We start from the raw sequence: 27,009 nt of genomic DNA on the forward strand, positions 1-27,009 counted from the left end.
GAACTCCAGAGGGGAATTTAATGGTGGATGTCTGGAAAGTTCACTCTGTGAGATATTTATGGCTGCCATTCGCATGTCAGCTTGATAACAGTGGAATGATATGGAATGTGACCTTGTGCCACTCAGATAAACACTGCAAAGGATTGAACGGCGAGAGAAAGAACTGAACTCTTTCAACATTCCAAGTTTGGAATAAAATTGTACATGAAGGGCTACACACTTGAAATTTATTACAGTGGTACCTCAGGTTAAGTACTTAATTCTAAATAAGAAGACTAAATAAGACTAAATAAGACTAAATAAGACTAAATAAGAAATGAAGCTGCTATGGGGGGGGGAATCTTGGTCATATGATTGCAACGAGAGCATGGAACTTGATTTTAAGAAATTGTATTACAGCAATTTGGTTTGATCTGTAATAATTTGGAAAATCAATAAAAAATATTATAAAGAAAAGAAGAAGAAAAGAAAGAAGAGGTGAGGTAGGGCTAGCAATCAGAACTGCATGGATCATTTCTCCAAAGCTCACTCATGCTGAGTTTGTAGGGTCACCCAAACAGGTCTCCAGAATATGTCCCCTTCTTTGATGTTCTACTCTACAGTGCACCCACCTGTGGCTTCCACAATGCCTTCAAGAATGATGATGATTTCAAACTGTTCCTTCTTCAGTGTTTCCGCGGACATCTCCCAGAAGGGGCTGACCTCACTGATGACATGACAAATTATCTGTGGCTCCACCAGGAACAGTCGGTCCTCCCCCGTATCATAGCCCAGGTTCAGTTCTGACTGCTCCAGTGGGATGAACTCCCCCTCCTTTGTTTGCCTGGACTTGATTAGCTTGGCTCTTATTTTTGCATCTACCATGTGACTGTCCCGGAGATCTCCGATGCGGAACATGAGGCAGAGCTTCTCATCCCGGTGGGAGATGACACACTTCTTGCTGAATATTAAGGTCTGGGCACGTTTCTTGGGTCTGGAGATCTTGACAAACATGCAGCCCACCATGAGGGCATCAATCATAGAACCAATGATGGACTGGGCCATTAGCAAGATGACCCCTTCTGAGCAATTGGCCGTCACAATCCGAGATCCGTAGCCAATTGTCCGCTGACTTTCTACAGAGAACAGTAAGGCAGAGATGAAGTTATCAATGTTCTCGATGCAAGCCTTCCACTCGGGGTCACCTATGTGGTTGACATCATCTCGGACCCAGGCATCAAAGTAATATATGATGCCAAAGACCACCCAGGTGATGATGTAGCACATGCTGAAGACAAAGAGGAACCAGCGGTACTTGAGATCCACAATGGTGGTAAAGATATCTGAGAGGAACCTCTTCTTTTCCTGAATGTTGCCCAGGTTCACCTGGCACTTGCCCACCTTGGTGACGTAGCGCTGCCGCTGCTGCTTGTTACCCCAGCCAAACTGCCGGTCATCGTCTATGAGTTTACAGCGCCGGCTCTGCCCTTTGTCTGAGGAGGGCACGGAAATGATGCTACGGGTTGGGGTTTTGTTCCGCGACGAGTTGATGATGTTGGGCGCACTGAAAGCGTGCTGGGGATAAAGCCGGGCATTGAGGTCCCGCAACAGAGAAGGTGGTGGCGGGTCAGTCCTGGAGGACCGGTGGTATCTGGGCAACTCATCTGTATCGATTGAGACTCTGGGACGATGCTTGATAGGCACAACCTGCTCTGCGGTGCTGAGCCTCCGCTGGAGAAGGACTGTCCTGTCATTGGGGATGTTTGAGCTGCAGGGTACTGACACGTAGTTGCATGTCAGGGCACTTTTCTTGGTGGCTGCAGTTTCCGTTTGCTGGGGGCTCCTGTCTAAAGGACCCATCGAAACAGCTATCATTTCAGGCTGGAAAAGAAAACAAATTTAGTAAGCTCTCCATCACTGTCTTCCAAAATAGTGAGTCGTTAGTTAAAGCTTGATCATGGAAGCTCTTCACTGAAGCACAACCCCATATTGGAAGCTGAAGGACCCCCAGAAGATAAGGATAGAAACCTGGAAGCTGTCTTATATCACTTTTGTCCCTTGGTCCATCTAGCGCATTGCCAACAATGGCTGGCAGTGGCTTTTTGTGGTTTCAGGCAGAGGACATTCCCAGTCCTACCTGAAGATCAAACTTGGGATGCCCTGCTGGCAAAGCACATGTTCTACTACTGAGCTGCAGCCCTCCCCCTAACAGTATTTTGTTTGGCAAGGATGTATTTCTCCTATTGCTACTTTTCTAGAGAAAGAGGTGCTGGAACTCACCATGAACGCCTCCCTTGTTCTCTTATAATGGCAGTGGCACCTACCAGAGAGGTGATGGAACTGAATTTCAGTGAATTCCCAGGGGGGAAAAGCCCTGCAAACATTCTGAAATCCCTTCTAGAAATTGCCAACAGGTCACCAGGGCAACTGGATCTGTCCCACCATTTATTTATTTGTTCATTTATTAAATTTGTATCCCAGGATGGCAAAGAATACAAGATAAAGCATCTTATAAACAATTCTAGTACAGATTCAGGCTGGAAAAAAAATATCTGAAAAGGCTTGTTGGAAGAGGGAGATCTTCAGTAGGTGCCAAAAAGACATCAGAGACAGCACAACTCTGATGTTCAGCTGGAATTGCTCTATCCAAGTTTTGTTCAAGGTAAGACAATTCACTCAAACTTAAGAGAAGGAAGCAGTAGTCAAGTCAAGCATTTATTGTTGAAATTAGGGGTGGCCCACCTTTTAAAGTAAGGGGCCTGTATTCTCCTGTCCCCAGCCAACCCTCCAGGGCCCACATGCCCACATCCTTAATTTTTTTTTTATTTTTGACAAAGTAATAATCATAAATAAATAAGAATAAAAATGTGCACCCCACCACCAAGACCATTCCATTGTAACTATCCAACCTCCCAAAATTTCAACACCTCTTGCGATGGTTTGACCCCTTTCCGTTTTAACAGTACGAATTCTACAAACACCCTCCATATCTCCTCGAAATCATTTCTCCTGCATATTCCCCGTCTACCCTTAATGACACATATTCATTTATCATTAATAGCTATATCCCACACCTCTTTGTATCATTCTTCCATTTTATATTCTTCTCACCCCTTCCACTTCCTAGCTATCATAATTCATGCAGCTGTCAATAAATTTGTGAGCAAGTCCTTCATAGCGTGTGAACCTTCCACCCCATCGTAAATTGATGCCCATGTCCTTGTATATACACAAGTAGGCTTCCCCTTGTAGAATTCTGGAAACTGTAGTTTGTTAAGGGAGAGTTGTGAGGAGACCCTCTGCTCCCCTCAGAGAGGTGTGATTCCCAGAGTGTTTCAACCAGCAAGGGAACTCTGGCTCCCTCAGCCACGTACCTTCTGAGGAAAGGTCCCATATTGGCTTGTTTCTGTGGGGGGCCGAGGCAGGTAAGCCAACATGTGCTTGGCAATTGGCGCCTTCGCTGGGGGGATGGAGTTTCTGCGGCTTCGCGACTCTTCTGACTTCAGCCTCCAGTCGCCAGTGTTGTTGCGGACACAGAGCCCGTTGTCTGGCTGCAACTCCATGCTGCTGCGAGCCAGGGGCAGAACCATCATTTGTTTCAGGCCAAGGTGGGGGCCTAACCCAGGGCCTTACGCTTCCTCCGGTGAAGGATCCTTTCATAGGAAAAAAGACAGAGAGAGAGTAAAGTCAGAAGGAAGAAAATAAAAGGAGAAATCTAGAGGAGAAAACAAGAGAAAGGGGAAAGAAAGAAAACCAAAGCAAGACAGAGTAAAATAAAAGAACTTCCTGCTCTCTGCAGCTACATATGGTATTCTTTAAGGTCCAACCATTCTATCTTCTGTAAACCAGTATTTTTTTGATCGTCAAATCCAGATATTACAAGCTCATTTTCTCTTTCATACCAAAAGTCCATAAGAAATTTCCACTTTTAGATGAAGTAGCTGTTTTAGTATATTATTAAAAATATACTTTGTAATGAGTATGTAATTCTGTATATCTTTGAATAAGTATCAATAAATAAAATTTTTAAAAAGAAAGAGAGAGAAAGAGAAAGAGCAGGGGAAATCCCTGGATAATTTCTCTCAAAGTCATTTCATGTATACAGTGGGGTAGGAAAGCTGGAAAAAGAATTAACATCTGGCAACCTATGAGCCCTTTTGGTTTCTGATAGCACCTGGGTAGACGAATCCAAAAAGTCTGGGACACAAAATTTTGCTGCCCCCTGCCAGCTATGGTGGAGGGACATGGGTGGCGCTGTGGGTTAAAACCACAGAGCCTAGAACTTGCCAATCAGAAGGTCGGCGGTTTGAATCCCCGCAACAGGGTGAGCTCCCGTTGCTCGGTCCCTGCTCCTGCCAACCTAGCAGTTCGAAAGCACATCAAAGTGCAAGTAGATAAATAGATACCACTCCAGTGGGAAGGTAAACGGCATTTCCGTGTGCTGCTCTGGTTCACCAGAAGCAGCTTAGTCATGCTGGCCACATGACCCAGAAGCTGTACGCCGGCTCCCTTGGCCAATAAATCAAGATGAGCGCCGCAACCCCAGAGTCGGCCACAACTGGACCTAATGGTCAGGGGTCCCTTTACCTTTTACCAGCTATGGTGGCTCATTTACCAGAAGCAATGTATTTAGCATTAACTCTGGAAGTGTGTACTTGATTCTGACCAAACTAAGCCTCCTAGAGCAAAATATGCATCAGGAAGTTTAGTTTGCTCAGAATCAAGTAGACACTTCCAGAGTTAACGCTAAATACATTATTTCTGGTAAATGATCCACCATAGCTGCTAGACGGCCACAAAAATCTGTGTCCCGGGCTTTTTAGACTTGTCTGCCCATGTACTATTTGAAACCAAATGGGCACATTGGTTGCCAGATGTGAAATATATTGACATTCTTTTTCAGCTCTCCTACCCCCGCCAATAGGGAGGGGTCACAGCTCAGTGGAAGAGCACTGCTTTTGCATGCAAAAGGCACAATGTTCAATTGTCAGCACCAGCAGGCAGCGTTGGGAATGTCCCCCATCTGAAACCCTGGACAGCCACTGATACTGGACAGTACTGACCTAGGTGGTGGACCCATGGTCTGACTCAGTAGAAAGCAGCTCCCTATGTTCATTCCTCTGGGTGGCGCCGTGGTCTAAACCTCGGAGTCTCTTGAGCCCACCGATCAGAATGTCGGCAGTTCAAATCTGTGTGACAGCGGTGAGCTCTGTCCCAGCTCCTGCCAACTCAGCAGTTCGAAAGCACACCAGTGCAAGTAGATAAATAGGTACCACTGCAGCGGGAAGGTAAACGGTGTTTCCGTGCACTCTGGCTTCCATCATGGTGTCCCATTGCACCAGAAGTAGTTTAGTTATGCTAGCCAGATGACTCAGAAAGCTGTCTGTGGACAAACGCCAGCTCCCTTGGCCTGAAAGTGAGATGAGTGCCACAACCCCACAGTTGCCTTTGATTGGACGTAACCATCCAGGGGTCCTTTACCATTTACTATACCTGTGAGGGACAATCTATCCACCTGGGTCTTGTACCCCTTGAGGTTCTAAATGGCCTCAGCTCAATATACCTGAAGGAGTGTCTCCACCCCCACTGTTCTGCCCGGACACTGAGGTCCAGCTCCAAGGGTCTTCTGGCGGTTCCCTCACCACGAGAAGTGAGGTTACAGGGAACCGGGCAGAGGGCCTTCTCGGTGGTGGCGCCTGCCCTGTGGAACGCCCTCCCATCAGATGTCGAGGAACAACTATCTGACTTTTAGATGATATCCAAAGGCAGCCCTGTTTAGGGAAGTTTTTAATATTTGATGTTTTATTCTGTTTTTAATCTGTTGGAAGCCGCTCAGAGTGGGGAAACCTAGCCGGATGGGCGGGGTATAAATAAGAAATTATTATTATTATTATTATTATTATTATTATTATTAGCTCTCACGAGATTCTCTCAGACAACCTTCCATACCCAGACCAGTTCAAAACCTCATTCTTCAGAGTATTATGTAAGCTGCACAGAGGAGATTCCCCATTACAACATGATTACGAGAGTTGAATTGGCTTCCTGGGTCAGGAAGGGGCTCCTCCCAAGTGAATCCGCAGGAGAAATATGCAAGCTTTCCATTTTTACCCGCCTTTGCTCAGAATACACCTGATTTAGGCTGAGGCCCTCTTAAGCACCAGATCCTATTAGAGTCTGGCAAAGGTCATTTCAAAAGGTTAGCTGGACTGCCCTGTTTGTGAGCGGGCACCAGAGGCCTCTGTCCTCAAAGCGAGAGATATATCAGTCCCCAAAACATCTTGCCTATCCAAACAGAAAATTTCTTAAAGATGGGGGGGGGGGGATTGGATTCAGTTTGCATTAAAAAGTGAATTTCCTTAATTCACGGTTTCGAAAACGATTTGCAAACAGCAACACAGACATCTTTTGAAATCTATATTTCTCTGAATTTTGTGATGCGTACAAAATTGTGTGCACTAAAGTGTGCCCAAAAGGGCATTTATGAGGGAAAATATTAGGGGAAATTACTTTACAAAAAGGTGTATATTAGGAGAAATTTGCACTGAAAGGCTGATGAATTTTCAAGAGGATTAAAAAAAATACCCACACACAAATTGATGTTAGAATGTGAAGATTTGAATTTGAGAAACGAGGAGTCACAGATTCACCCACCCATACCTAAATGCTCCAAGGTTTCCTAATCCCAGATTGTTATGTTTGGATTATTAAAGCCTCCCTTGTTTCACAGATGGAGGTAGCAGGATTGCAGCAGGACTTTGGGAAAGAGAGGGCTACTCCACACTGTAATCCTGATGAAAATCCTGCTGCCACTGCTTCTAACTGCATTGGGAGAGAAGCCTTCATTAAAAGCATGGGAAGCTTCCTTGTGCTGAGTTAGGCCAATGGTATATCTTGCTTAGCATTGCCTTTGCCCTGAGTGGCAGCAGATCTTCAAGGTTTCAGATAGGAAAGGTTCCCAGTCCAACATTACGCCTTGCCATTGGCTTGCAGCCTCTGAGCACATACCACAGTACAACTAACACCCTCTTGCAATCAAGGGCAGAACAACTGGGGTTCTTCCGATGCTGGATTTATGCACAAGCTAAATAAACTACAATTTGGAACCTCAGGTTATGCTGGGCCTCTAAATGCAAACATGTTACTAAATTTAAAGGTATTTCATATGCAAATACAGATGTACCTTGGAAGCCGAACGGAATCCGTTCCAGAAGTTGGTTCAACTTCCAAAACATTCAGGAACCAAGGCGCGGCTTCCGATTGGCTGCAGGAAGTTCCTGCAGCCAATCAGAAGCCGTGGAAGTCACGTCGGACATTCAAAAACCGGAACAATCATTTCCAGTATTCGGTTTTTCGGGTGCCAAAACGTTCGACTCTCAAGACGTTTGAAAACCAGGGTACAACTGTAGGCTTGTTGCAAGATACATGTTTTAGTTTGATGGTTAGCTTTTAGTTGCATCCTTGTCTGTGTACTGGTATACGTGCAAATAGAAAAGTTTATTGTTTCTGTTAGAATAAGACACCTTTCATTTTTATTTTGCCAATGCTCTAGGGCAGGCATAGGCAAACTCAGCCCTCCAGATGTTTTGAGACTACAATTCCCATCATCCCTTACCACTGGTCCTGTTACCTAGAGATGATGGGAGTTGTAGTCCCAAAACATCTGGAGGGCCAAGTCTGCCTATGCCTGCTCTAGGGCCTTTTAAACTTGATGTAATTTAGGGGATCAGCACATCTTAAAGCAGTCTGGGGCCGGCCACCCATCCTTCTGGGAATCTTCTCTGCAATTATGGGTCTTCTCATTAAAGAAAAACCTCTGGCAAGCTACCAGAAAACCTTCAAGTTTCCATGGAAACAGTTTGAAAATTTATTTTTCTAGCTTTTCATTAAGATATAATCAAGGCACGCACATCAAAAAGAACAAAATGGTAAATCTACAAGTGTTTGAAACTGTAAAATGGGACTGCTCCAACTCAGCTAAAATTGGATATACAGTGAATACCTCGCATTAAGAACTTAATTCTGGAGTTCCATTCTTAACCTGAAACTGTTCTTAAGCTGAAGCACCACTTTAGCGAATGGGGCCTCCTGCTGCTGCTGCTGCTGCGCCGCTGCTGCACAATTTCTGTTCTCATCCTGAAGCAAAGTTCTTAACTCAAGGTACTATTTCTGGGTTAGCAGAGTCTGTAACCTGAAACGTCTGTAACCTGAGGTACCACTGTATAAGAATCTGACACTGGCTGTATGGCTCAGTTATTAAAGATATATGCATTTCATAGAATTGTAGAGATAGAAGGGACCCCAAGGTTCAAGGCCCTGCCATTGGTTAAGGTCCTACCATCCAGAGCAGGAGAAAACAAGCATGCTCCCTCCTCCATGTGACAGCCCTTAAGATATGGCTATCATATCTCCCCTCAACAGCCTCTTTTCCAGGCTAAACATACCCAGCTCCCTCAACCATTCCTCATAAGGCTTGCCTTGATCACCTTGATTCTCCTCTATACTGGATTTACCATGCAGGAAACTTGCAACTGAGACCAGCCAACCAAAACTTAAAAAACTCCAGCCAAGGACAGCCCACCCTCTCGCAAGGCAGGCTGCTCCCCTATCAAACAGCTCTTCCTTTTAGGAAGTCCTTCCTAAAGTTTAGGTAAAGGTAAAGGTACCCCTGCCCGTACGGGCCAGTCTTGACAGACTCTGGGGTTGTGCGCCCATCTCACTTAAGAGGCCAGGGGCCAGCGCTGTCCGGAGACACTTCCGGGTCACGTGGCCAGCGTGACATCGCTGCTCTGGCGAGCCAGAGCCGCACACGGAAACGCCGTTTACCTTCCCGCCGGTAAGCGATCCCTATTTATCTACTTGCACCCGGAGGTGCTTTCGAACTGCTAGGTTGGCAGGCGCTGGGACCGAGCAGCGGGAGCGCACCCCGCCGCAGGGATTCGAACCGCCGACCTTTCGATCAGCAAGTCCTAGGCGCTGAGGCTTTAACCCACAGCGCCACCTGCGTCCCTAAAGTTTAGCTGAAGCTAAAGTGTCACTTGATTAACCAGTATTTTTGATAATTACTTTATATTGCTTTTGTATGCTTGCCTATAATAATGTACATCACCCTGGTGTTTTGTGAGAGGACAGTATATAAATACTTTTATAAACAAATAAAAACTCACCCACTCATTCTATTCCTGCAGCAATGGAGAAAAAGGATCTTCCATTACACAGAGCCCTTTAGATATCTGAAAAATGATCTCATGTGGCCCTCCCCCCCCTTAATAATAACAATAATACCTTTATTGTCTTTGTACAACATGTGTACAATGAAATTAAACGAGCTTTCTTCCCTTAACCTTCTTATCTTCAGGCTAAACACACCCAGCTCCCTCAACCACCCCTTACAGGACTTGGTTTCCAGATCTTTCAGCATTCTCCATACATGATCCAGTTTGTCAGGGTCCTTTCTGAAAACTGGTGCCCACATTGGCCTGAGCAGTGCAGAATAGAATGGAACTTCCTTCTGCTTCCTGTCATCTGGACACTAGGGCTGATCGATATATCATCCAAAACCAGTTTGAAATCCAGATCGTGATATCGGTTTCATAGGTTTTGACTTGGTAATATATCACGAATCGTGTGTGTGTGTGTGTGTGTGTGTGTGTGTGCACTTTGCAAAAATCACAAGATAGGAAAAACCGTGAAGTCAGCCAATGCCTCTACATATTTCAGACATCGTGATATATCAGTATATTGCGATGTTTAGCTGGTGATGTATCGCTATATTGAAAAGCAGATATCACCCAGCACTGCCGGTAATAATAATAATAATAATAATAATAATAATAATAATAATAATTTATTTGTACCCTACCCATCTGGCTGGGTTTCCCCAGCTACTCTGGGCAGCTTCCAACAAAGACCAAAAATACACAAAGATGTCACACATTGAAAACTTCCCTGAACAGGGCTGCCTTCAGATGTCTTCTGAATGTCAGGTAGTTGTTTATCTCTTTGACATCTGATGGGAGGGTGTTCCACAGGGCGGGTGCCACTACTGAGAAGGCCCTCTGTCTGGTTCCCTGTAGCTTTGCTTCTCGCAATGAGGGAACCACCAGAAGGCCCTTGGAGATGGACCTCAGTGTCTAGGCTGAATGATGAGGATGGAGATGCTCCTTCAGGTATACTGGGCCGAGGCCATTTAGGGCTTTAAAGGTCAACACCAACACTTTGAATTGTGCTCAGAAACATACTGGGATCCAATGTAGGTCTTTCAAGACTGGTGTTATAACTGTGTTAGGACAGCCTAAGATTGCAGTAGCCTTTAAAACACCTGCATCATGTGCCTCATGAGTGTTCAGCTTATCCTATTCTAAAAGCAATATACAGCGGTACCTCAGGTTACAGACACTTCAGGTTACAGACTCCACTAACGCAGAAATAGTACCTCGGGTTAAGAACTTTGCTTCAGGATGAGAACAGAAATCGTGCTCTGGTGGCGCGGTGGCAGCGGGAGGCCCCATTAGCTAAAGTGGTGCTTCAGGTTAAGAACAGTTTCTTTTTTCATTATTATTATTTTTTTAAAAAAAAAATAATATTTATTAAGATTTTGGAAATTACAAAAAGAAAAAAGAAAAGTTAAACATAGAAAAACAGAAACAAAAACAAAAACACTACACAAAACATTAAATTAACAAAACAAAACAAAAACAATTAAAAACACTTCCAATATTTTCGATCTTAACTTTCATACACTTGTTTCATTGACTTCCTCAATGCCTCCCTTTTTGTATTCCTCTTCAATTAAGTATTTCAGCAAGTCCTTTCCATCTTCATCTATTTTCTGTCTTATAGTTAATTTTAACATATTGTAACCTAGTTTTTTCCCCTTTTAATGCATTAACAATCTATCTATACCTAGTTCCTTCTAACATTTCTGCCAAAGCCATATAACTTTATTCCACCTTTTTTCTAAAGCTCCTTAATTTTACAGTATTTCTGTAAATAATCTTTAAATTTTTTCCAATCTTCCTCCACCGACTCTTCTCCTTGGTCTCGGATTCTGCCAGTCATTTCCGCCAGTTCCATATAGTCCATCACAGGTTAAGAACAGTTTCAGGACCTCCAGAACGAATTAAGTTCATAACCCAAGGTATCACTGTACAGCATACATGCTAAAGGGAGGATTCAGCTAAGTTGTTTCATGTGTGGAACAAGGTCCACTCATGCTACAATTTCCCCTTCTCATCCTGCACCTTCTAAATTTGAGCTGGGGGATTGAGGGGAAACCTAGAACAGGTTTAGGGGGCACACACAGGGAGGAGAGGGAGGAATAATAGCACTGTAGTGTTGGAAGGGACACCAAGGCCCAATGCAGGAATCGCAGCTATAGAATTCCTGACAGATACTAATTGGAAAAGCTTGCAAATACCAGATAGGCTTAGGATTTAAATATGTAATGTGATAAATCAATATGTTGAAATTTAGATTAGGAAAGTAAGAAAGATGTTAAGTGATTAAGTTAATTTTATGAGAATATAGGTTTTGGAAAACCGTTAAAATGATATACACTGAAATTCAAGCAGGGGGGTATGAGGAAGTCACTTAACAATGTTAATAAGATTAGTCTTAATAAGGTTATGATTTATGTTTTTTTGTTTATTTGTTGGTGTGTTCAAAAATTTGTGGAAAACCAATAAAAAATTTTTGATTAAAAAAAAGAAAGAATCCCTGACAGATGACCATTCAAACGCTGTTTAAAAACCTCCAGTGAAGGAGAGTGCACCTGATTCTGAGGAAATCCATTCCACTGTCAAACTGCTTTTACTGTCAGAAAGTTATTCCTAATGTTTACTCAGAATCGCCTTTATTTCGATTTGAATCCTCTGGAGCAGCAGAAAACAAGCTTACCCTATCCTCTACATGACAGCCCTTCGGGTATTTGAAGATGGCCATCCTATCACCTCGCAGTCTTCTCTCATTGCATGGGTGTACCTTATTTCTTGTGCATACCCTCCACTTAGCACGACATTCAATTCCATCCTAAGGGCGATGGTAATGATGATGATTATATATGGCAGGGGTAACCATTGTGGTGCCCTCCAATTGTTGATGCACTCTAGCTCCCAGTAATAGCCCTGATGGGGGGGGGACCCTTGACCATTAGGTCCAGTCGTGGCCGACTCTGGGGTTGTGGCGCTTATCTCGCTTTATTGGTCGAGGGAGCTGGCGTACAGCTTCCGGGTCATGTGGCCAGCATGACTAAGCTGCTTCTGGCAAGCCAGAACAGCACATGGAAACGCCTTTTACCTTCCCGCCGGAGCGGTACTTATTTATCTACTTGCACTTTGACGTGCTTTTGAACTGTTAGGTTGGCAGGAGTAGGGACCGAGCAACGGGAGCTCACCCTGTCACAGGGATTCGAACCGCCGACCTTCTGATCGGCAAGTCCTAGGCTCTGTGGTTTAACCCACAGCGCCACCCGCGTCCCCATAGGCCCTGATAAATGAGGACAAATGTATTCCACAGTGTCTCCTGATGGTGAGTGGACAGGGAAAACCAGGAATTCTAGGAACACAAGGCTGGAATTTGGGGGATATGCATGTTAATGGCACAATCCAAAATGACTTGTGTACATTGGGTGTGTCCAGCCATGTCTGAAACAGCTATGGTCGCTTTTCTCCATGGGTTCATGTGACAGCAGCTGGGACCAGTCACAGTTCCTCATTCCAAGGTTTAGAAATTACACGGACCCTTCAAATATTAAGAAGTACAAAGCAAGCGCTTTAGAGTGCATTTTGAGTCCAAATGAGTTAGAAGCAGCAAAGGCTGCCATTTGCATCTCAGTCTTCAGAAGACATCCATGAAGATCTGAAAAAGTGCAGGCTAAGAAAGACAGAGATGCAAGATTTTAGTTCAAAGTAACCTTCAAAACCAGGGATCTGCCACTCGGGCCGGCATGAGGGATGGATGATATGTCGATTTCATTTTTTCAATCTTAAATTAGGTTCTCCACATTTCTGCAGCAATTTGAGATCCCTTTAAAATCCCCATGACAATTCATCAGCATTGTAGTGTGAATTTCTCCTAATGAACACACCCTAGCATGTAATGGTGACTAATATACACCTATTTGCAAGCAATTTCCCCCTAAGGCAATGCATTTTTTGCATGTTGCTTGCTCGAATATATGCATTTTTTGGTACACATTGGCTTGCGTCCAATACTCATTCTATTCAGAGTAAACCCATTAAAGTAAATGGACGCATCTAACTTAGATACATTCATCTCAATGGATCTACTCTTAGTAGAACTTAGCTGATACAGCCTAATGTTTGGGTGGAGAATTGAAATTGCAAAATGCAAAGGTTTGCTTTCTTTCAATTCAAGAAGTGCAAACTTGATAGTTTTTCGTTAAACCTGCACAAAACCAAATTTCTCCTCCATCCCTATTGACTGCTCTGCAGGAAATGCTTGAACCCATAGCATTGCCAAAACTGCAAAAGAAAAAAAGGGGGGGACCCACCAGGGATCTATACTGCAGATGGGCATTAGTGGTTTTTTTTATCTTCTCTCCCAAGAACATTTGGTGAGGGTGCTAAGAATGATCCATTAGAAGAGCTCTTGCTACCCACAACATATATAATCCACAGAAGTAATCTGCATGCCTCTCCGTGGAAAGAGGATGCCTGTATTTGCACAGACCCCTACAGGGCAACCCTAATGCTCCCAGCTGGAACTAGCTGGGGCAAAAGAGGACGAAAGCTAAGCAGTCTAAAGTCTAGCGAGAAAAACAGCCTTTCCTTTAGCTGGTGATTTGCCTTCCCCCTTCCCATCACGCCCCTGTCCATGCCAGATGGCAAGTGGTGGCAGGTTAGAGGTTGGGTTTGACCGCTCTGGTGAGGGATCTCCCGTCTCAGTCACTGGTGTGTCAAAATAATGGGTTTACAGCCAAGTCCAGTTGCACATCCATGTTTGGTTAGGGTGTGGGGGCTGACAGTGTAATAGCAGATGGCTAAGCCAATTATGTGACATAATAGCATTGCCCAGGCTGAAGAGGCAGCAAGCATCTCTTAGCCCTTCCCTCCAGGTTCAAAGCAGTCTGAGCAGGTGCCAGGTGGGAGGAGGAGGAGGAGGTGGTTGGATGGGCGAAGCCTGAGAACCTTCTGCCCCGTGACCCTGGCAGCATTTCACAACACTTAGTCAGGGAACTGGTTTCATCCAGCATTCATGCAAATACTATAGATGCACACTTTCATGTACATATTTGCACAATTTCTTCAGCATGCTGGTCCTGTGCTTCGCTCCCCCTCCTTTTCGGGTGAGAATTTTCCTGCTGGAAAATTTTAAAACCCTACGATTCTGCAAGTGTTCGCATCGTGCAATAATGGAAAACTGCAACAGAAAGCCAGCTAGTTCGAATTAAGAGACAATATACACATTGATCCTTCATGAGAATTGGATGCTGGACTAGATGAGCCTTTGGTTATGATCCAAAACAGCATAAGCACTGCTGCCAGGCAAGAGATCCATTCCCCAACGTCATCAAAGTCCTCATCTCACTCTCACCTGTATCTCTTGTCCCAAAAAAGGTACATTTTATTTGCCCTTCATACTTTACATCAGTCTCTCCCCTTAGCAGGTCACCTTCTCAAAGCTCTGATGGCTAATTCTTGCAAGGGTGACCTCTTCCAACTACCAGCTTCTGCTGAGAAAACATCAGCCACCCACTGTGGGCCATTAGCAAGCAATTTCCCGATCAAAGGAATGACTGGCTAGCAACCATGACGGATTCCTTAGAGCAAATCTGGGGAACCTGCAGCTCTCCATATATTGCTGTGCTACAACTCCCATCATCCCCAATGAACTGGGGGGAGTGGGCCACATATTTCCTACCCTTTACAAGTGCCTTGTGACTGCAGTACTAAAGCTCCTGCGATGCTCTGCTTCTAATACATCTCATCCTAGATGTTCAAAATACATGCCAGAGGTTCAGAGTACCCACAGGCACACCTGTCCAAGCCACCTTTTTGATCCTTCCTGATCAGGTGTATGTGAAAAGACATCTGGAGACACGGCAGCTGGGAAAGGGAACACAGTGGTTGAGTGGCCCTGTTGTGAAACTGGGGGATTGGAATGGTCTGGGGAATTGGATGGGGGAATCACTCAACTGAAGAACCTGTGCTTTGCTCAAGGAAGGCTTCCAGTTAGATCCACCATGTCTCCACCTAAAAGGGTATTGGACTCCAATGGACCAGTTGCCTGTCTCAGTCAACATAAGGCAGCTGCCTATGTTCGTATGAACAGGACTTCATGGCCCAAGAGTGTGGCATCACAGCTATTTGTATTGGTTCTCCCCTCTGTGCCCCAACATCAGTTGGAACATCAGTTTGGAACACTCAAACAAGAGGACCTTAGGAATGTTGAGTCTTGTCAAGGAAGAAGTCAGAAGCAGAGGAGAAAGGCAATACATTTAGAGCAGCGGCTGGGAAACATCTGTAGATCTCCAGATGCTGGACCCCAACGTGACTGCCAATTAGCTACTGGGCTAAGTCCAAGGTGCTGGTTTTGGTTTATAGAGTCCTATACACCTTGGGACCAAGATACAGGTATATATGGGTTCTCTCCACCAGCAAGAATTTCACTTCTGGCATCTTTCTGTATATGCATCCTGAGAATGAACTAATGTGTTCTTGGAATTAAACATGCAGGGGCATAGCTCTAAGAAGAATCAGGATTATAGCAGCTGGGAAGGGGTGATGTAACCCTTTCCTCCCCTGCTACCGTCCTGAGCAAAACCCTTCTTCTGAAGATGTTCTCTGCACGAGGGAGGGGGATTTTCCTCTTTGCACCTCCCAAAGCAAATGTCAATTTCAGAAGAGAGATTTTCATCAGAACTATGTCAGGGCAGGAAAGAATGACATATATTCTTCACGGCAGTTATGACGCCAAGAATTATCACATTCACATGCACAGCCAGCTAATACTATTTGCATTTAGGAAAAAAAGAAAAGAAACCTTCATGTTAAATGCAAACACATTAATGTCAAGTTTAGACTCTGAAGGTGCCTGTTGGAGTGAGGGTGGCATCATGGTATCGGGCAGACACCAAAAACATTGGGTGGCATCAGGCAAGCCCGTCCCTGTCAGCCTACCCTACCCTGCAGGATTACTGGGAGGGCCAAATGGAGCAAGCCCATTCATGCACTCCTTGACAAAGTCCTTGAAGGGACAGAAAATGCCAAGTGACATCGATGTTCACACTGAGGTGTGGATTTTAAGGCAAGCATGTGTACAAAGGTAAGAAACCAAAGGTAAGTCCGACAGTCCAACCAGACAAGGCAAGGGCTGCCTTGATTGAAACTACAGTGTCCGACATTTTAGCAAGAATGTGTGTGGAGTCAGAGGGAGGATTCTCAAGCACCTTTTTGCCCCACTGCCATTTTCCTAATGAGAATCTCTACGCATACACACAGGTTCCATGGCCCCATAGGGATTAAAACTAGCAAAGGGTGGTCCATTAAGGAAAATGGGGCACTTCGCCACCAACCTCTGTCTGCCTCAGCGAGCCCCCACCTGCCTGCCTTCTTACTTTATTATGATTATTATTACACTTATATTCCACCTTTCATCCAAGGAGCTCAATGTTGCTTACATATTCCTCCCCGTTTTATTCCTGTTGTTGTTGTTGTTGTTGTTGTTGTTGTTGTTGTTACTACTACTACTACTACTACTACTACTGCTGCTGCTGCTGCTATTATATCTCTAGCAGGACTCAAGGTGGCTTGCAAATAAAAATGGGAACCACTAAAATAAAACATAGAATTCAAACTATATACATATATAACATCTGTATAAAAGCATACAAATTATTACAATGAAATCAGCATGGCCCCAGTCTTTTCAATAAAGCAGTCAATCCCCCCAAAGCCTGTTGGTGCTGACCTTTAAAGCCCTAAATGGCCTCGGTCCTGTATACCTGAAGGAGCATCTCCACCCCCATCGTTCAGCCCGGACACTGAGATCCAGCGCCGAGGGCCTTCTGGCGGTTCCCTCATTGCGAGAAGTGAGGCTACAGGGAACCAGACAGAGGGCCTTCTCGGTAGTGGCACCCGCCCTGTGGAACGCCCTCCCATCAGATGTCAAAGAGATAAAGAATTACCTGACATTCAGAAGACATCTTAAGGCAGCCCTGTTCAGGGAAGTTTTTAATATGTAATGCTGTACTGTTTTTAACACTGATTGGGAGCCGCCCAGAGTGGCTGGGGAAACTCAGCCAGATGGGTGGGGTATAAATAATAAATTATTATTATTATTATTATTATTATTATTATTATTATTTTGGAACAAGAAAGTCTTCACCTGCCAGCAGAAGGACAACCAAGAGGGAGCATGTCTAGATTCTCCAAGGAGACCATTCTAGAGTCTGGGAGCAGCCACTGAGAAGGCCCTCTCCTGTGAGCCTGCAAGCATGGCGAAATTAAGAGACAGGCCTCCCCAGAAAATCTCAAAGCCCAGGCAGGTGGTCTTTCAGATAGCTTGGGCCTAAGCCATGTAGGGCTTTAGAGGTCATATGCAACCATGGCTGCACGGATGTTATTGGCCCAGAGATGGAAAGAAGATAAAGTTCCAACCAGAGAAGAATGGCAGATGAAGCTGATGGACTAGTCTGAAATGGCTAAAATGATTGGAAGAATAAGAAATAAGGAAAACCAAAATCTTAATAAGGAATGGGGAAAATGTATAACTTATCTTAAAGACCATTGTAAACAGTTAAAATCGTTAGGAGGATTGGAATATCACTTGTAGTTTAAGGGTGAATTCTGGACACAACAGAAATGTAAAAGATTTGGATCATCATAAAAGATGCAGGAGGAAGTGATTAATAATAGGACCCACAAAGGGGAGGATGGAAGTCCAGGAGATTCCTCAGAATCTTGTTTTAATGATTTACCGTATGTTTGATATATCTCTGTAAAAATTTAATTTGAAAAACCAAATAAATGCATTTTTTAAAAGAGGTCATAACCTGCACTTTGAATTGTGCTGGGAAACAGCCAGTGGAGCTGTTGCAGCAAAGGAGTTGCATGCTCACTATAACCAGCTCTGGTTAACAATCTGGCCGCAGTTATTTGAGCCATTTGAAGTTTCTGAGCTATTTTCAAAGGCAGTCCCCATGCAGAGCATGCTACAGGAATCCAAAAGAGATCTAACTAAGGCATGTGTCACTGTGGCCAAATCAGACATCTCAAGGAAATGGCACAACTGGTGCACTAGATTTAACTGTGCAAATGCAATTCCGGCCACCGCAGAGACCTGGGCATCCATACTCGGGGCTGAGCCCAACAGCATTCCTAAACTGTGAACCTGTGTCTGCAGGAGGAGCATTAACCCACCCAGCACAGACTCAATCCCTCTTGACTTCTCTAAAGGTTAAGGTAAAGGGTCCCTGTGGCATTTACTAGCAGGCATAGCGTCACCGTAGGGAGTAAACAAGGAGAGGTTTCACCAACCAAAAAAAGAGAGAAAAATAGAAAGTGCTCAGTTTGTTCAATTTAAGAGCTTCTCTGTGTGGAGACTGCCAGGAGTTTCAGGAACAAAGTACAGAAGGGAGTTGGCGGTTAATAGCTAGCAGCTGGCGTCCTGCCCAGGATGCTTCACAGAACTTGCCCAAGATGTTTCTCATAGCATAGACAAGAAGGTGCTGTTAGAATCTCAGTAAGTTAAAAAGTACAGAAGTAAAAAAGGAAAAATTATTTCCCTGGGTGGCAGTCAATGCTAATTACAGTCCTGTTATCTGCGGAGCTCTGAAGCCTGCTTGCTAAGCCGTCACCATCTTGGACCCAAAGCAGAGAATAAGGTAACCAAACTTGTGTTTGCTGTTGAAAAAGAACAGCTGAAATCTCTTAAGGTAAAGGGACCCCTGACAATTAAGTCCAGTTGTGAACAACTCTGGGGTTGCGGCACTCATCTCACTTTACAGGCTGAGGGAGCCAGCGCTTGCTTGTCCACTTCCACAGACAGTTTCTGGGTCATGTGGCCAGCATGACTAAGCCGCTTCTGGCGAAACCAGAGCAGTGCATGGAAACGCCGTTTACCTTCCCACTGGAGTGGTACCTATTTATCTACTTGCACTGTGTGCTTTCGAACTTCTAGGTTGGCAGGAGCTGGGACCAAACAACGGGAGCTCATCCTGTTGAAGGGTTTCGAACCACCAACCTTTCGATTGGCAAGCCCAAGCGGCACAGTGGTTTAACCCACAGCGCCACCGCTGTCCCTTCCTCCATCTGACCAAGGGCATCCCTGTGTTGTCTTGTTTTGTCTGTCTGTCTGGATAATGATGCTGATGATGATTATACTACCCTTCACCCGAAGATCTCAGGGCAGTTGACAAAATGAAAACTCAGCATCAAAGCACAAAATAAATTGTTAAAACAAAGCAAAACAATACTCGCCATGCTCTCCCACAAACACATTTAAAAGGGTATAGAATGTTAGCCAAAGCCTGGTTGAAAAGGAACATTTTCACCTGGCGCCTAAAGATGTACAGTGGTACCTCGGGTTAAGTACTTAATTCGTTCCGGAGGTCCGTTCTTAACCTGAAACTGTTCTTAACCTGAAGCACCACTGTAGCTAATGGGGCCTCCTGCTGCCGCCGCGCCGCCAGAGCACGATTTCTGTTCTCATCCTGAAGCAAAGTTCTTAACCCGAGGTACTATTTCTGGGTTAGCGGAGTCTGTAACCTGAAGCGTATGTAACCTGAAGCGTATGTAACCAGAAGTACCACTGTATAATGAAGGCGCCAGACAAAACTCCCTGGGGAGAGCACTGCACAAATGGGGAAGCGTGGCAGAAAAGGCCCGTTCTCGTGTTGCCACCCTCCAGACCTCTTGTGGAGGAGGCACAGACACTGACAGACGGAGACAGCTTCCTTGGATTCAGGTGGAAAGGAGAAATAAAGCTGGGTGTCGTCAGCATACTGGAAACCTCGAAACTCTGGACAACTTCTCCCAGTGGTTTCACAAAAGTGTTAAATAGCATATGAGGTAGGTTAGGCTGAGGCAGACAGTGATTGATCTAAAGTTCCCCAGTGTGAGCCTCATGGCTAAGTGGGGATTTGAACTCCAGTCTCCCAGGTCCTAGTCCAGCACTCTAAACACACTGGCAACCAGTCAAGGGGTGGCTTTGCCAGTCATTAGCTCAGGCCCCAAAGTCAGCTGGTCTCCCTGCCTTCTGCCCCACCAGTTCCACTGATCACCGGCTACCACTGATAAAAAGCCTATCTGTGCACACAGGCTGTGTATATCTGACTTAGCTTACCCCGTCTGCCTTTTGCAGATCTCGGTGGCTCACAAGGAAATCCTCCTTGGTCCAGACAGAAGTCGATGGAGGAAGGATTCCCCCCTCTTACCACACACAAAGTATACCATGTGCCTAGGCTGCTCGTGCATGCTTAGCCCCTCCAAAACAAGAAAGGCAAACACACCTGGCAAAGATTGCCAATTGACCCACCACCTCCTGCTTATGAACATATTGAGTCGGGGTTATGTTTCAAACCCAGGAGGAGGAGGAGAAGGAGGGAGAAGGGAAACCCAGCTACTCTGCACCAATCGGATTTGTGGTGTTCCTAGCCGTTCTTGCTGTAATCCTCGCTGGCGCACATATTATGAAATGCCAAGTTCCTGGAAATCCTTCAGCGGTGAGAGAGCTGGCAGGCAACACAGCAGGGAGAAACCCTGATTGGCAACACAAGCAGTGCCTGTATCCCGTGCTGCGGTGGAGCAAGAGGGATGAGGGTGGTGCCCCTGTCACCCAGAGGGATATTTGCCAACCTTCAGCAGACCAGGTGAAGGATGTTTCTCAGAGAGAAACCCACCAAAACCTAAGCAGAGGGAAAGAGGTGGTTTCCCTTAGTCTTGCATGCTGTGGTAACGTAAGAAGCTTCCTTATGCAGAGGTCAGACCATTGGTCTATCTAGCCTGGTTGTGTCCACACTGCCAGAGGGTACTACAAGTCCAACCTGGATATGCCAGGCATTGAACTTGGGACCTTCTGTGTGCACAGCAGTTGCCCTACCACTGATCAGTGGCTCTTCTCCTAAAACCTGGCATTTTTCTCTTTTGAGAATCCATTTATTATGACCAGGGTTTCCCAAACCTGGGTCTCCAGCTGTTTTTGGACTCCCATGATGCCTAATTAGCAGGACGAGTGGTCAGGGATGATAAGAACAGTAGTCCAAACCTAACTGAAGACCCAAGTTTGGGAAACCCTGATTGTGATGAACCAAAATATCACACAACAGCAAGCAAGTTTCTGGGTCCACCAGAACTCTTCATCAAGCTGGACATTGAGGAGGTCAACAATGTTTAGGCAACACGATGACCATATATATATACATAATAGACAATCTTTATAGAATTCCTTTAAACAACAACAAGTTCAAAATGAAATCTTAGACTCAAAGTCTCTGAAAGTCTTTGAATGAAGCGAGGTACCAAACTTTGTAAGATAAGCTGTGAAGCTTTGTGTATTCAGCAAATATAATATCCAACACTGAACAGAGATTCCGGATGTTGACTGCTGTTTCGTAGATCTTCGTCAGTGGGGTGGGAGAATATAGAATTGTTTCACAAACCCATCTTATTTCGAATGAACATATGTGAATGAAAATATCAAATGCTGTGGAGCAGTGCTCACTGAGCAATGCTCCACAGCATTTGATATTTTCATTCACATATACTCATCTCTTGGCAGATGGCACCCCTATTGCATCAGTGCTGTCACGACCATAACATAGGTGCCCAATTGAGGCCACAAACAAGTGGCTTATTTAGGGCTACTTGGCAAATGCATGCAGTGGCTAGATCTAAACAGAGGACAGCTTGGTTCAGAATTTGACTCTCAAGAGCGAGTCTTGGGAGGCCCAGCAGATGACCTCAGTTAGGCCACTGTTCACCCTTGGTCTAAATCAGCCTTCCCCAATTCAGTGCACACCAGATATTTTAGCCTATAACTCCTATCAGCCCCAGCCAGCACAGCAATCATGGTCAGGGTTGATGGGCCCTGAAGTCCAAAACATCTGGAGGGCATGAGGTTGCAGAAGGCTGGTCTGTATCACACAAAATATGTGACTATCAGAAGAGACCTGAAGCTGGATGAGAACACCGGTCCATCTAGCCCAGCTTCCTACATCCCACCATAGGCCTCTAGGAACCCAGCAAGGAGAGTTTGAAGGCAACAGGTCTCTGCTGCCCTCTCACTTCCTCTGATATTCACTGTGAGAATGAGCAACAATTCATGAAGCAAAATTCATCAAAATCTGCACTTCGATGAATTTTGCAATGCAGTTCTCTAGCCAAGCTTTGTGTATGAAAATGCATATAGGGTTTGCATAAAAATGCACATATTAGTGAAAATGGTGTAAAAATGCATTATACTGGGAACATGTGTATATTAGGCAAAATTGCATGCCAAAATGGTTGAGTGGTGTCCAACTAAAGTGTCAATGATAAAGCAAAGACTTCCACTCGTGCAGTGGGATTTCCCCCTTACCTCTCTTCCCTCTGCACCCCCCCAATCTGCTCCAGAGAGTTGGGGAGACCTTTAGAGCAGATTTAGGGGGTGCATGGTGGGGAAAAGGAGGAGAGGAAAGTGGAAATCCTTGCACCAACAGAATGAGTTGCACAGCTCAACTTTTGAGACAGCCATACACTGGAAGAACTTGGCACTAAAATGCTGATGAATTTCCAGAATGGCTTTTTAAATAAGAATAATTTTAACAATTGAAAGCTGGTGTGGAAATGTGGAGAACCAAAGTTAAGCCTGAAACAATGAGGAACAGTGAGGAACTGAAATTGACAGATGCTTCCATTGACAGTTGCCTTTGGTCTCACTTCCTGGAAATGATACAAGATTCCAAGACACACCCCACTCAGGATCCCTCCCTCCAAATTGTCATCTATGCAGCAGGGATTGGAAACGGCTTGCAAAAGCTGGTGGAAATTCATCCAGCTGCTTCTGGGCAGTTTTGGAAAGACAATGCCTAACAAGAGATGGTGGGCCAGATCAGGGAAAGAATCAAGGTGTTCACAAGGGAATCAGGTGCTGCAAGAAACAACCAGGACGAGTGTCCAAGCCGGTGGCCACCAAAGGTTTTGGACTACCAATTCTATCAGTCCAGCCAGGGCTGGAGGGGACTAGGCTGGGAAAGGCTGGCCTAGGAAAATGCAGGCAGAAAGCAGAAATAGTTCCTTCCCACTCCTGGCAGCATTTCTGCCCTCTCTCTTTGACCTGACAAAATGCAAGCCACTTGCTATATCCTATGCACCCAACTAGCCCATTTTTGGGGGACATTGCCAATCCCTGTTCCTGACAAAATCCTGCCCCTATTTTTTTGCCATTTTGAAAGCTGCTCTATTCTGTTAGCGGGTGCAAAGATGCACACGCTATAATTCTTCGGGTTTCAAATATCTCCTGCATCTATTGTTTTAATACATCAGATGGGAGGTATCTGAATGCCAGCAGTGGGGTGGTGAATGTGTCAGACCAGGGTCACAAAAACACCAGCTGGAATCCCCATTTGGACCTTCTCTTCACTTTACCTTTCTGAGAGTTCTGCCATGAAGATATAACAGGAGGGGGGCATGAAACGCCTTGGAGGTAAAGAGGAGTATATACCCAGTGAGCAAACAATTTGTGCACCAATCACACTCGTGTGGACGCAAAAATCCCCAGGACCATTTCCCCCTTCACTGCCTGCACCTGGGTAGCAAATACTGGCTGTGTTTTGCGTAACACCTACTCTCCAACAAATACAAGAATTCTCTAGCAAAACCCTGTAGGCATATTTAGTTGGAAACAGCAGCGCAGTCCTGGGCATGTTTACTCAGAAGCAAGTCCCACTGTATTCAGTGATGCTTAGTTTAAGGCAAGTGGGTAATGGATGGCAGCCTATCTCCCTTTAAGTTCACTGAAGTTTACTCCCTACAAGAACTAAGTGTGTGTGTGTGGGGGGGGGGAATCCAACCCAAATATCCTACCAAAACACTCTCACAGAGCAATTCCATTTGTATTTATTGGCAACTGAGTCTCAGTAGGCTTGGTGGAATTTACTCCAATGTAAGTGTGCATAGGACAGCAAGCTTAATTATTATTTTAAGTCAACTGCTATGGCCAGGTTAATGGGCAGCAAACAACAGTGGGCAGTGGAAGAATGTACAGTACCTCTGGCAATGACGCCTGGGGAAAGCAGAGGCCTGTTACAAGCAGTACCCAAGAATGTTCCAGTTTTCATCTGTGAAATGTCAGTGGGGACATTAAATGGCTTCCTACTTGCACAAAGACTGATTTTTTTAATTTTTTTTTTAAGTCACCCAGGAGGGCCTTCAAGTTAAGCGTGCTCACAGGATAATTTCCTTTTCCTTTCTGGAATCACATTGCAAAATAGCATCGGATTTAAAGATGTTTAGCTATGAACCAGGATATATTGGTATACCTATTATAAAATATAGGTAGCTGCAAGGAAATAGGATGTGGTCTGAAACACTGGGATGGGAGGCGCCACCCCATCACCCCCACCCTAAACAACACCCAAGAAAGGAGCCAGCTGCCATGCTAAATTCTGAGGGACACAGACATACATTGAATTACCAGTCCACTTATAGACAGGGGGAAAGACTGGGGGAACCCCTCTTCTTGGGCAAAGAAGGAACCTGATCATATATCTATGTCTGATTACATAACCAACTTTTTGGGAGAATCAAAGGTATTGGGGGCGTGTAGGGAAGCCATATATACTATACATTCACTTATCCACTGTAGAACTGTCGCTTTCCTCCAAGAGTTTCCCCCGGTTGACTTCAGCGAAAGCGAGAGACCCAACCACCATCCCATTCCAGCCCCTCGATGTTCAGAGTTGGTGGCAAGCAGTACACCTACCTCATCTCTCCAGCGGAGTGTGCTGCGAGGGCCGGATCCAGCGAGCCCCAAAGGCACAGCAAATTCCCGTCCTTTCTGCTGTTGCTCCTACCGGATTGTTAATCTAGAGCCCTTTGCTAGGTCTTCAGCTCTGGGGTCATTGCACTCCCCAACGCGTTCCCATCCATTCTGGAAGAAGAAAAAAAAAGCCAACTAAAAAACCCCCTTTTTTCTTCTCCAGTTTGTGCGTTCAGAGCTGGTGGGGGAGATGGAGAGAGCCAGGCGGCAGCCTTCCAATCCTGTTCTGGGAGAAGAAGGTCACCCGTTAATCTGTCTCAATGACACGCAGAATTACCTCAAGATGATTTAATCAGAGAGGCCTGGGCAAGGAGGAGAGATGCTGGCTGGGAGACTCCAGGCCCCACAGGGTTAATCTCTTGGAGACTGAGGCACATGGTGGGTCCATGTTGCCCCCTGCCCCCCTCCCCACATGCACATCTGCCGGCATCTGCTCTAAACTTCCAAGCTCTTCCATGCGTTGTGTGGGACAGACTGAAATGCTAACCATCAACTAGAATGAGAAAGCGATGGTAATTTAAAGGGGAGAGTAAGACACAATTCCTGACCTGAGTGGGGAAAGGTGTCTGGATTTCTGCTCCTCCAGAGAACCAGGACAGACCCTGTCTACCCCAATGGCCCGAGTTTCGCTTTCCGCACCTAGAAAAAGGCCTGAATGACACCTACCGAGAGGAGAGATTAAGAGTCTATATTTACACCTGCTTATGAAGGAGCTAGGAGGAGATGTGCTCACAGAGAAGGCAAGTGGAAGAGAAAGGAGAGGGCCGGCCGAGAGAAGACATTCAGTGGTGGCCCTCGCAAGGAGTTGGGTGCTAAGTGCCTGAGGAATGATGCTAGGAGACATTAGGGGTCACCACCTTGTTTGGTGCATGGGGCAGATTTGGAAATGGAAAAAAAGCATCATGGGCTCCACAGAATAGCTACTTCACAGGACCAAAATGACTGATGCTCAGAACCAGCCCATTCCAAAGACAGGTAAAACATCTGCACCACTCTTTTCCCCTCCAAAAAACCAAAACAACACAAAACAACAGGCCAGAAATCAAGCAACAGTTCCCCACCCAAAGAGGCAAAGCATGCTCTCAAATTCCCAGTATTCCTCAAACGAAAGGAAAAGCAGGCAACTCACTCTCAAACAAACCAGAGCAGGGAAAGAATCCTCAAACAAGAGCCTAAAGCATTCTGGCGAAGAGGAAGTAAGAGGTCAGGAGAACTGAACTGAGCTTTCCAGTCAGATCAGCATCCCCTTCATCCCAGGTAAAAGAATTAATTTCCAAAATATCAGGTATAAAAAAATTAAATTTTGGAGGGGAGCCAGGGTCTTGACTGGTAGGGGCAGGGGTGCCAACTTAAATAAAATGTATCGTTATATATTGATATATCACAGTGTTTAGCTGGTGATATATCACAATGTTGAAAACCAGATATCACCCAGACCTGTTCCTCAGTCATCAAAATGTCTTGGGCCATAACTGTCTACATTAGGTCTGCCATAGCTGGGATTCGTCCATCAAAAATAGCGTCTGGGCAGAATTATCGAGTATTGGTTATAAATGGCCAGGAAAACCCAGGTGTATGTCAGACCATATCAGAAGTTGTTTTTTTTTAGCAAATTTCCCAAAAATTAGCTAAAAGAACTTCATTTTTGTGCGGAGATTTTGCACAAAAAGCTCAACAACTTTGCCATAAAACAAAAGCTTAACTTCTGTGTCCGAATTTACACTTTTTGTAATTTGGCAACCCTAGATGTAGTGCAAGAGTAAAGTAAGGGGGGAAGGCAGTCAACTCTATCAGCATCTCATAGAAGAGGAATACTATACAGTACCCTGGAAATGGTGGGGGGGGTGGCACCCTCCTTTTTGGTCAATAAGATTGGTCAGTAGGGTGCCAGAACAACAAAGAGCTGTGCATCGCAAAATCAGTGGATTTCCTGTAGGAATTGTTTTTTAAAAAAATATTTTTTATGTTTTTCAATTTTATACATTTCAATAATTTTACAATCATTTTAACATTCCGAAACTCAACTTCCTTCCGCCTCTTTCTGCAGTT

The 27,009-nt window shown here is 45.0% G+C and overlaps 1 protein-coding gene across 4 annotated transcripts in view; it reads right to left on the reverse strand.

Moving 5' to 3' along the window:
• LOC307203716 (G protein-activated inward rectifier potassium channel 4-like) overlaps nucleotides 1-25,557 on the reverse strand; it is a 35,282-nt gene extending 9,725 nt beyond the window's left edge. Inside the window, exons 1-4 of one of the 4 annotated variants that reach the window (XM_079954731.1) lie at nucleotides 25,509-25,557; nucleotides 24,904-25,071; nucleotides 3,354-3,632; nucleotides 612-1,860 (exon numbers count right to left, since the gene is read on the reverse strand). In XM_079954731.1, the coding sequence (XP_079810857.1) occupies nucleotides 612-1,860; nucleotides 3,354-3,572 (1,468 nt within the window). In that variant the 5' untranslated portion in view covers nucleotides 3,573-3,632; nucleotides 24,904-25,071; nucleotides 25,509-25,557. Of the gene's footprint in view, nucleotides 1-611; nucleotides 1,861-3,353; nucleotides 3,794-20,286; nucleotides 20,443-24,903; nucleotides 25,072-25,508 lie in introns of those variants that run through there. The other 3 variants (XM_079954729.1, XM_079954730.1, XM_079954732.1) reach the window with 3 other exon arrangements.
• Nucleotides 25,558-27,009: the final 1,452 nt, after the last annotated feature.

The sequence above is a fragment of the Podarcis cretensis genome, assembly GCF_951804945.1.
Source record: "Podarcis cretensis genome assembly, chromosome: 15".
NCBI lineage: Eukaryota > Metazoa > Chordata > Lepidosauria > Squamata > Lacertidae > Podarcis > Podarcis cretensis.